The following is an 11137-nucleotide window of genomic DNA, read 5'->3' on the forward strand; positions in this document are numbered from 1 at the left end:
TCAGGAGCTTGTCAGATCTGAAAGGTCTACTGGTGGGGTTCAACAGCAAGAATGTTGCAGCTGCATCAGTTCAAGGTAAAAAGAAGAGGGATTTTTGGAAGTATTTAACAGATATGTAGATGTGGCACTTAAGAACATGTTTTAGTGGTGAGCTTAACATGCTGGGTTAATGGTTGGACTCGATGAATCCAAAAGTCCAAAAAGTCTTTTCTAACCTAAATTTCAAGGCAAAATTGATGCATGATGAGAGCACCTTGGTGTGACCTTAGGCACATGAGTCATGAGGGTGATCCTTAACATTCTCCGCTGGATCTGGAGGGAGAGAGAAGAGAGATAGACACGAGAAGGTTTTGGAGGTGCTCATGGGAGCAGGGCTATGGGAGTCTGAGGTAGCCAGCAAAAACTCTGGACCAAGGCGCCCAGGAGACCCCATCCCACTGTCTGTGGGAAGATGGGTGAGGACCAGCCCTGTGGCTGGTGCGACGTTCTCTTTCCAAAGAGGAAGCTCCTTGCACCACATGTGATTTCCCTTTTTGTCTGTTTCATTTCTGTGTGAGCACCTCTCCTGCGGTGATACCTTTCCTGAGTGCCTCAGACTGAGTCCTGCCTGGGGACTTCGTGCCAGCATGGCCCTGCAAGGGCTGGCTCTGGCATTTCTCCTGGTTCTTGCTCCTCTGCTGCTTGCACGGGGACAGATGGACTATGATCATATGGATCCAAGGGTACATAAGGAAGCAGGTAAGAGCTGATTGTGCCCCTCTCTTACAGAAGTGGTTCTGCTGCTCCTCTACCTGCACATTTGCTATGCAGCTTTACCCTGTTGAGCCCACAGAGACTGTGTTAGGAGGGCTGAAGCTGGCATCTACGTCAGAGACACTCGGGCATCCTTTGTGTTGTGGTGGGGTGAAGCTCTGTTTGGGATGGAGGGCAGCAAGCCTCAGTGTGCTGGGAAAGCTTCCATGACCACAGAAGCTGCAGTGTCCCTCCGGGAAGTGTCCCTGGGAGCAGGAGGTGGCTGGTTCTTCTTATGCAGTAGACAGATGAATCTGAAGTAATCAGAGCAGTGGTGGCCTTTCTGGGCAATCTGAGCAGCATCCCTGTCACAGAGGAAGGTGGTGGTGTTCATCAAAGATGTGGGGAACTGTAACATGATTCTCTGTGTTAGCTGGGATGCCTGCTCTCTTCCATAGTCCCTGGGGTTGAGGGAACTGTGGTTTGATGGGATTGTTCAGACTATGAGGCTTGTTCTGCTCTTTCTCCATGCCAGAAGGGCTCAGGGCACCTCCTGGGTCTCTGCTGGGCTCTTCCTACAAAGAATGTGGGCTTTCCTACAGTGACTATGTGCTGTGGCCTGGGGTTGCCAGTACCTGTTGAGATCCCCAAGGGGTACAGCAGGAGCGACTGCTCTTTGCACCGGGGCTGGGGGATCTGAGCTGTGAGTCATTCTGTCCACAGGGAGATGGAAGCAGAAGTGGCTTGCCAAGTCATTGGGTCATGAGTCATGCTGCCCATCACTGGTGGCTGGAGGGATGCTGCCATTCCAGCAGTGGGCATCTCTCAGCTATCCAGGGCAGGTTGGAGCCAGTTCCCCTCGAGTCAGCAGCAGCTTCTGCCCCCCTCTCCCATTTCCTGCAGCCCATCTCTGAGAATAACTCAATAATCACAGCTCTCCCTTTCTTAACCTGAGGAGTCCCAGCTGGAGGAGGCTGTGATGGGCTTGGTAGAAGCATTAGCTCTGAGCAGCTGGGGGAGATTTCTTGGATCTATGTCTGCAGAAGAGGTGTGAGGCATCAAACTGAGGTTCTGGCCTCCTCCTCTACTGTGCCACTCGCTTCTGGTACTGCAGCACTGGAGGAGGGCACTGGAATGTGGATTATGGCTACCCAGCAAAGCTTGCCTCCACTTGCCCTGATGGGAAAGCCCTGGTGCAAATCCAAGTCCCCACAAGGGCTTTTGCTGCAGCTGGTGCTCTTCAAGTGTCATCAAGGAACCACGTCTGCCATAGACATGTGCTCTTTTCACTTTGTGTCCTGTGTCTTTGCTCTTCAGCAATGGCCATGTGCATCTGAATGATCCACATGTATTTTCTAGGCCAGACCTAGACAGTGGCCATTGCTTGCTGACAGTGCCTATGGCCTGGTTTTGTTGACCTTCCTCTCCCCACTGAGGTCTGCATGAGCCAGCCATTGCTCTCATTTGCTACATCCCCTCCTGTGCCTTGGCCTTGCTAGGTGTACTCTCACTGTCTCTTCTGGCTGAGTGCTACCTGCTTGTCACTGTGTCCTCTTGAACTGCATGTCATTGTCAGCCTCCTGACTGAGCCAGGCTGTACTCTTACTACATTCTCCATCCTCCTGTGTAAGGGTGTTTCTGCCCAACCTTTCAGGTTGTGAAGCATCATGGGGACACCCAGCCCTCAGAATTTGTTTTCTGACAAGTACATATAAGTAAAAACATTCTTCCCTACAGGTAGAAATCTGCTCTTTGGTGTGTGGTTTGGTTTTGCACTACAGAGGGATTTCTTCCCTGGTGTCCCTGGTAAAACACTTGGTGCTGGACAGGCAGCCTGGACTCTGCTGGGGTGGGAAGGATCATAGAATGGTTTGTGTTGGAAAGGACCTTAAAGATCATCTCATTCCACCCCCTCTGCCATGGGCAGGGACACCTTCCACTAGACCAGGTTGCTCAGAGTCCCATCCAACCTGGCCTTGAACACTGCCAGGGGATGGGACATCCACAGCTTTTCTGGGCAACCTGTTCCAGAGCCTCACCACCCTCAGAGTAAATAATTGCTTCCTAATATGTAATCTAAATCTCCAATCTTTTAGTTTAAAACTATTCCTCCTTGTCCTATTACTATCTTTCCATGTACAAAGTCTCTCTTCCTCTTTTTCATAAGCCCCCCTTAGGTATTGGGAGGCCACAATGAGGTCTCCCTGCATCCTTTCCTTCTCCAGGATGAACAACCCCCACTCTCTCAGCCTGACTTTACAGTGCTCCAGCCCTGTGATCATCTTTGTGGCCTCCTCTGGAGTTGCTCTTACAGGTTCATGCCCTTCTTAGGTTGGGGTCCTCAGGGCAGGATGCAGAGGACAGAGTGGAGAGGAAGAAAGAATACCCTCCCTCATCTTTCTGTCCATGCTGCTTTGGACTCAATTGATTTCTGGGCCGTGAGTGCACATGGCCAGGTCATGTCCAGCCTCTCATCCATCAGCATTCCCAAGCCCTTCTCAGCAGGGCTGCTCTCAATGAGTTCCTCTCCTAGTCTGCACTCGTGTCTGGGACTGACCCAAAAGGAGCCTGGATGTCACCTTGGGGCAGGAGTGCGAGGATGTGTGTTACTTCATGGGGGTTTAATGACAGCAGGGGGGAAGGTGTGTGATGGGGATGCCTAATGAGGCCAAGACCAAGTCAAGGGTTTCAGGTCTCTCAAGTGTTTTGTCTGTCACAGTGAAATGTGTGATCTGAGGGCACTGGGAGAGATTCAGCTGTCGGGGAAGAAGTTTCATGTCTGCACCATGCGTGTGATGTCTAAAAGGATGGGGCTGGTGGCCACGGTCCTTTGTGGTGGAGAGCTGGAAGCAGGGTAGAGGTGATGGCATGAAAACCTGCTGCCAGATAAGGGAAGTGGTGATGCCTCTGTTCTGGTGTAAAGTAGTGCAGGCCCATGAGTGCTGGCTGGCAGGAAGTGGGGAGCTGTAGAGACACATGTAGCTGAAGAGAGGTGTTTCATCCTCCTTCAGAGAAGGCCACCCCCATCCCTGATGCCTCCTCACAGACTCGTTTTGCATTGAGTGAGCAAGTCTAGGTGACGTGTCTACCAGGGCAGCACAAGGCAGACTCATTTTGGGTGAAGTGCAGAGTCAAGGCCAAGTGCATGGAGTAGGGTGAGCTTTGTGGCCAGTGGTGTGAACATAGGTGGTCTGAGGGTACACTGAGTGTGTTGTCCTGAAACCTTCTTTTCTCCAGTGTGGAAAAAGCTGATCCACACACAGAGTCAAGGTATTTGATTTATTTACAGTTCTGCAGAGAAAGGTGTGCTAAGTGGCAAGTCCACACAGCCAGCACCCCAAGGCACACAAAAGCAGCTAACACAGTTACAATCTTAGGCTATTAGCATATCTTACTTAAGTCACTACTTGGCTAAATTGCTATGGCTCATCCTTTCCTCTCTTCAGTGTAAAGGCATAGTGTCCCAATAAATCATGGAGCATGCTTGGTGAGTGGTGGTATTTTTGAGGCCAGGAGGTATATGATCTTAGGATGTGGATTTGTTACCATTCTAAAGAGCAAAATTTCATCACTAGGGCAAGTTCTCACAACAAAACTCTTTGTTAGCTCATCATTAAACATCCTACATAAGAAGGGTGTTATATTTTTTTGTTCTTCCCCTTCAAGCATGTAGACAATTTATTTTCTGTTTTCTTCATTCCTGTGTTTATGGCTTACATTGCTGAACTGCTTTGTTCTTTCTCTTGCTACCTTGAAAGTCTACACCTGTTATTCACCATTGCTGCTGGCTGCCATCTCATGGGACCAAGTCAGGGGAGTCTGCAGTGGCAGCAGAGACCCACTGGGTCTGGTGCACTCTCACAGCCTCTGAATTAGGGGGAGAAAGCACAGGAGAGAGCAGCATCCACCAGGCTGCTGGATCCCCTTCTGGCTGGGGTCCCTCCACAGCACAGGAGTGGGCAGGAGGACCTGTGGATAACCCTCCTGCACTGCACCTGAGAGTGCAAGGAGGGATAATGCACCTGGGCTCTGGGGCCTCATCCTGGGAGGTGCCATCTCTGCCACCCCTCTGAAGGGAGGGGGACCAGCAGCCCTCTGGACGGGAGCCCCTCACCCCTGAGGTTGCTGCCGGAGCCCAGTGACCCTCAGGGCTCTCCCTCTTGGCCTTTGCACACAGAAAGATGTAAAGCTCCCTCCGACTGGGACCCCAAGCTGCAGTTTACCCCAAACCAGAGGAGTTACGCCTTGAACCAACTGGTGCAGCTGAGCTGTGCTGGGAAGTTTGTGCCATCAGTCCCCCAGATCAGATGCATTTCCAGCGGGACCCAGACCCTGTGGAATGAGACTGCCACCTGCAAGGGTAAGCACAGCCCTGCATCACCCTGACCTGGGGTCCTGACCTGCCATCAGACCCTCTGTGACATGGTCATACTTCAGCCCCCACTGGGTGACAGACAGTCTGGGAACAGGAGACCTGGATACTTTGGCTTTCCTCTGTGTCCTGAAGTGATGGGGCTCTTTTTGTCCCAACACCCTGCTGTGAGTGCCTGCTGGGATCTGTGCTCCTTGGGAGGGGTTCAAAGGCAGGAACCCTTCCTGGCCAGCGTTTCCTGCCTCTACATGGAGAGCTGCACCTATGAAGCTGGAGGAGGAATAGCTGCAGATGTTCAGTTTGAGGCTTTTGCACTTTACATTGCTTGTTTTCCTGGGAAGCTTCTCTGGGGTTTGGGTTATCTTAGTTGAGTTATCCTTGGTGTGGAATGTTATCACTGCTTCATGGCTCGCCTCGGCAGGATGGACCCAAGAGAATGCAGGCTCAAACACCCCATGTGTGGGTGGAATCCAAGGAAGGCTTGAGAGTCCTGGAGATGTGGTGAGAATAAACTCTGTGCCCTTGAACACTGGGAAGATGGTGGGAGTAAAGGGATTTTTGTGTGTGTCAGTGTAAATGGTCAGAGTGATAAGGAAGAGAGAGCTGTCCCAAGCCTCATTTCATCACTTCCCAGAAATACTCCTCACTCAATTTTTCCTTTGACAGAAATATGCCAAAGGCCTGCTTGGTGGGACCCCAGACTCCAGATGGCACCAGCCCGTGAGAGTTATACAAAGAATGAAGTAGTGACTCTGAGCTGCAACAATGGTTCCCAGCCATCTTTCACTCACATCAAATGTGCAGAGAGGGTTCAGCCATGGAATTATTCTAGATCTCTAAATGCAGATGTGTGGCTGGGGAGAAAAAGCAGTGATGTCTGGATTCACATTGAGGGGAACATAGAGTGCATTGGTAAGCAGGGTGTCAGGAGGTGCTTCTTACAAAGCTCTGTGGTCAAATCCTGCCCCTTTCATCCATCTCTGAGCTTCCACCATCACCACTGTGGCCAGAGATGCGCTTCTGATGCTTTGTTGGGGACGGTGGGATCTCAGTACTTTTGATACCTGAGATAATTCCTCCAGTGAATTCTGGCACATCCTTGTCCACCACATGCCTGGATGCATCCCAGCCCAGGCTGACACTCACCCACAAGGAGAGACTCATCCCAAAAAGCCTTGCCAAGGGGTCCCATCCTAGCAGATGGAGGTGTCACTTTTCCTCTCCTCCTCACGTGCTGGTCCCCCCTCTCAACCCCTGCTGCATACTGTCTTTGCAGACCCAGCTTTGGGGCTCAGGCTTTATGCCTTCTCAGGAGGAGTTAGGGTGTTGTCATCCTCCCTGAGGGACAAACAGGGCACCATGGCTAAATGCTGGTCCATCAGTCTCTGGGCAGGCTTTGTACACAGCATGAACCCCTTGTGGGTGCCCCTGGTCCCTGACTCCAGCTCCTCTTGGCCTTTCCCAGGGGTCTGGGGGAAAGAGGTGTGGTATCCTTCTCATTCTCATTCCCTTTCCAAGAATGTGGTGTGGAAGGGCTGCTCTATGCAGTGTCCTGGAGCTCTCTCCTTTGCCCTGCTGGGCCAGGGCAGGGGATGCCCTGCTCCATCCCCTGGCACACCTGGTGGAGCCACCCTCAGCCCTGCTAACATCTTCCCATCTTGTTGGTGCAGAGAAATGCCAGAAGCCTCAGTGGGACCCCAGGTTTATCTTTGACCAAGAACAGGAGACCTTCAATCCAAATGAAGTGGTGAATGTGAGATGTCCTGAGGGGCACAGGCCTCCACCCATGGAGATCAAGTGTGTGAAGCTGAAGCCAAGGAAAGGTTCCACGATTGGTCGCAGTGGCTGGATAGTGAGGAATGGCACAGGCAGCTGGCACCCTATGGAGGAGAGCTTGACCTGTGTGGGTAAGTAAGCGAGCCTGCCACTCTCCCAGTGCTCTCCCCAGGCATGGAGAGTAGGGCTGCATGTGTGCCACAGCATCAGTGCCCCATGCTCGGGATGGTCAGGGTGTGGCATGGGCATTGACTCCAGAGGAAATTGCTGGATACATCCCAGGTTTGTGTCCACACTGCTGGCAGCTGGGGCACTCTGCACAGTGCTGAAGGGGACAAATCCTCACCACTGGATATAAAGCACCAGACATCATGCCCAGGCCAGCCAGAGGGGTCTGCCTGGAGAAGGACATGATAGCCCAGGAGCAGAAGGGCAGGGCCCTCCTCTGGCTGCTGAATTTGTTGGCTAAGTCACTGCTGGTAGGAAATGGACCAGTCACCAGATCAGTGGCTAGCCCCAGGGTGGTGGCAACTGCAGGGTGGGTACAAGTGCTTGTTCTTACCATCCCACAGTCACTGCAGCACCTAGAGCACCCCTGGGGATGGTCCAGGGCCAGAGGAAGGTGCAGGCAGTGCCTGAATGTAGTCTGGGAGAAAGCAAAATGTCCATGTCCACTCTGTGCTGGGGACAGGCTAGTGAGGGAACAGTGGGGGTGATGGAGTTTGGTGTCAAAGCTTGGAGGGAAAGGGAAGAGAGTGACCCTCTGGCAATATTCCCTTCACAGATGTCCTCCAGGTTGTTCCTGAGACCCTGAAGATTACCAGCACCAGCATCAAACTGAATTGGACCTGCATGCTCCCTGACACCTGCCAGAATATTCGGGCCAGGTGCCGGCTGGAGGGGCATTCTTCTCCTGCCTGTGAGGCTGAGGAGGTGAAGGGAGAGGAGATGTTACAAGGTCAAGAGGGAACTTTCACATGCCCACCTTTGCAGCCCTTCACTGTTTATAGTGTCACTATCTCCCTGCTGCCCAGCACAATCCTGTACACACGGTTCCTCAGGACAAAGGAATCAGGTATGTTTACATGAAATGGAAAGATGCCCTTCACCCTGAAACTCATCCAGACATCCTCTCTGTCCTGTCAGCTCTTGGGACTGGAGCTGCTTGGAACCTGTGGGGATGGGGGGAAGGGGCTGTGCAGGGCCCTGCAGCAGGGCGCATGTCCTCCTCAGTTTTCCCCTCATCACCACACCATTGCTGCTGCAGCAGCACATGCAGCCTTTGTGGGGGACAAATCCTTGCCAGCCCCATGCATGATCCTGTCCTCCTGTGCTTCCAGTGCCAGACAAACCAGAGGATCTGTGGCTGAATCCCACCTTGGGATCTCTCAGGTGGAAGGCGCTGCCCTCCTGCAAAGGGGAGATCATTGGATACCAGGTACCAGGGGACCACGGAGTGCCCAGAGATTCCCTCAGCTTGCCAGGCATCTCCCCACCTGGAGCTCCATGCAGGCAGCCTGAGGAGAGGTGTGAACCCTCCTTGACCAAGACCTATAGGCTGTACACTGCTGATGTTTCTGGTGGGGCCAGGTCCCACCAACAGCAGGAGCCCCTCTGCACAGCTCCCGCCCCGTGCAGGAGCGGGATGTTGGTGCTACTCCCTACCAGCTCACTGTCCTTCCTCCAGCTGAACATCACCACCATGAGAGCGGACGACGGCAGCTTCCTTGAATTCAAGCAGGTGTTGGTGAACCAGTCGGTGACTGAGTACACCCCCCGCCAGACAGCTGGAAGCAAATACGTGGTGACTGTGCAGGGCCTCACAACAGCTGGTGCTGGGGCTGCATCAATGCTGGAATTTCAAGCCTACGTCTTGGGTAATGGTTCTTCTGCCCTGGGCCTGGTTGGGGTGGCCTCCCTGGGAGTGAGTGCTGACTCTGGAGCAGCTTCCAGACTCACATGTGCACCCCCCTCATCCCCACCAAGACAGAGGCAGGGAGAGTGCGAGCACCCTCCCTCAGCTCAGCAGTGGGTGTGAGGCTGGGTGAGTCCTGCTTTGCAAGGTCCCCAGAGAAGCTGCATGGCTTCAGCTCCTGTTTGGGCCTTTGATAGGAGACCTGCCCCCTGCATTTGGGTGCACGGGCAGCTCAAGGTCAGAGAGCACTAGGGTTGCAGAGCCGGGGTCTGTGAGTCCTCCTCCTGTGTGCAGGATGGTTGAGTAGGCTGCCAGACCCTCCAGCTGGGGACATGGGGCAAGTCCCTGTGCTCCAGAGCCTCCATCTGCCCTGCCCAAGCAGACATGGTGACAGGGGAAGACTATGCCTTGCTGCCTGTCCCTGCAGCCAGGGCAGTAGAGCATGGACACACATTTCTACACATGTGCAGACACCCAGTGCCAATGTTGGGGCCTTTGCTTGTGCATGGCCCAGGCTGTGGCACCCACTTCTGTCCCTGCTTTAGTTGCAGGGCAGCCTCTGGGCCCATGGCCTGGGTCAGCGGTCACAGTAGTCGTGGTGGTGCTGGTGCTGGTCCCCTTGTCTGCAGGGATCCTGTGGTTTGTAGTGTCCAGGTGAGTTGGCAGGAGACTTGGAGTCTTGACTCTGCTTCAGGCCATGCTGTGCCATGGGCTGGGAGAGGATGGAGAGGGGGTCCCCAGCTGCTCATACCCTTCTCTGGGTGCAGAGGATGCAGATGGCTGGTTCTACCATATTTTACCTCTAGGGCTCCTAGCAGGGGTTCATAAGTGTCTTCCCCAGGACTGGGACAAGGACCATGTGTACTAAGAGACCCTTTCCCCTTGTTGCTGTTGCTGCCACCACTGCTGTCCCCTGGGGTGGATGGGCAATGCCTGCCAACTCTGGAGAAACTCAGAGGGAGGGTGTGCAGAACCCTCCAAGCCTCTGCTGCTGGGTTCAGCAGGGTTGGGCCCACATCAGCCTCTCCCCTGACTCAGGGCTGCCCTTTGCCTTCCCAGGAAAAAGAAGGTCTTGCCCAGCAAAGTTGAGGAGGATGATTACACAGGTAGGACACCATCACAGAGACAACTGTAGGGCTGGAGGTGGGAGGGGAGCAGGTCTATTTCAGGAGGGATTTGTTGGCATTCTGAGGTGGCTGCAGGCAGCCCAGCTGGCTCTGGCTGACCTGCCAGACCAGCATGTCCCACATCTGCTAATCCCAGCTGAGAGCCTGCTCCAGTACCTCTTCCAGCAGCTCCTGGCTGGGGTTCCCCTGTGGTGCTGATGAGGGCTGGGAGCTGCCTCTCGTGCTCACCTTGTCTGGGGTAGGCAGCACCTCTTCCCAGCCCTGCTGCCCTGATGGTGTGTGTCCCAGGGTGCCCTGGAGCCCCCAGTGATGCTGCCTGCCTCAGGCTGCCCTGCTCCTTCTCCTCAGCCCCAGAGTCCTCAGGTTGTCTCTGCCATCTTGTGCCCCCAGAGCTCCAGCCCTATGAGAACGTACATGAGGATAATTACTGCGTGATCAAGACTTTTCTGGCACAGAAAGATGCAGGTAGGAGATGGATTGCCCTGCCTGTGTTCCACACATGGCACACAGGGAGCGTGGACTGGCATCTGGGATGGTGTGCATGAGCTTCCCATGCTGCTGAGTGCACACAGCAGCCTCTGTCCTGGTGCCCTTGGTCTCCACAGGTAAATGTGGCCACGCTGGAGAGCCAGTGCCCAAGCCCCTGCCTGTCATGGAGTCTTCAGGAGACAGTCAGAGCAGTGAGGGACAGAAGAAGCTGGGACAGGCATCAGTGATGGTGGCCCTTCCCTTCTTGCAGCTTGCTCCTCCACCACTGCAGGCAGAACCATGAAGCTTGTCATGGGTTATTGCTCCCTCTCAAATTTTCTCCCTCATCAGGCTCCAGAATCCTCTGTCACAGCACAGGAGCAGCTCAAGGCCTGGGATGACCTGCTTGCACCAAAGAGGATGTGGTCTGGTAGTTCCCCAGTGCTCTGGCAGAGCCACCTCACCAGCATCCTGGTGCCTGCAACTGTCCCCTGAGACTGGATCCCAACCCCTTTTTCCCCACTCTATATCCCTATATCCATCTAGACCCTGCCCTCTGCTTGAGTTTGGCCCAGCTGTGTTTCCCTGGAAGCTGTGCTACTGTATCTGAACAACCAATAATAAACTGTTTTATTTCACAGGGGCTTTCTGGCCCGTGACAGCTCCCACCTTGTCATGGTTCCTCCTTGTCTTGTGTGTGAAAATCCTGACCCCATGAATCTTCACAGAGGAGCTTGGAGTAGGCTT

General features: G+C 53.8%; 1 protein-coding gene across 1 annotated transcript; it reads left to right on the forward strand.

The window, feature by feature from the left end:
• The first annotated feature begins 626 nt into the window (after positions 1-626).
• On the forward strand, positions 627-10694 carry LOC127478579 (uncharacterized). Its single transcript, XM_051804458.1, has 9 exons — positions 627-738; positions 5771-6016; positions 7665-7955; positions 8221-8318; positions 8568-8757; positions 9425-9449; positions 9855-9901; positions 10313-10387; positions 10528-10694. The coding sequence occupies exons 1-9, from the start codon at positions 627-629 to the stop codon at positions 10692-10694; spliced, it is 1251 nt and encodes a 416-aa protein (XP_051660418.1).
• The last annotated feature ends 443 nt before the right edge of the window (positions 10695-11137 follow it).

This window comes from Manacus candei, unplaced genomic scaffold (genome assembly GCF_025592945.1).
Source record: "Manacus candei isolate 608988 ecotype Guabito, Panama unplaced genomic scaffold, ASM2559294v1 h1tg000061l, whole genome shotgun sequence".
Taxonomy (NCBI): domain Eukaryota; kingdom Metazoa; phylum Chordata; class Aves; order Passeriformes; family Pipridae; genus Manacus; species Manacus candei.

Bases quoted from the DNA above. Each gene is read 5' to 3' on its own strand.
- LOC127478579 (XM_051804458.1), top strand. From the start codon at position 627: ATGGCCCTGCAAGGGCTGGCTCTGGCATTTCTCCTGGTTCTTGCTCCT. The intron at 8,319-8,567 runs GTACCAGGGGAC...TCCTTCCTCCAG, and splicing joins GGGAGATCATTGGATACCAG to CTGAACATCACCACCATGAG. The intron at 8,758-9,424 runs GTAATGGTTCTT...CCTTGTCTGCAG, and splicing joins ATTTCAAGCCTACGTCTTGG to GGATCCTGTGGTTTGTAGTG.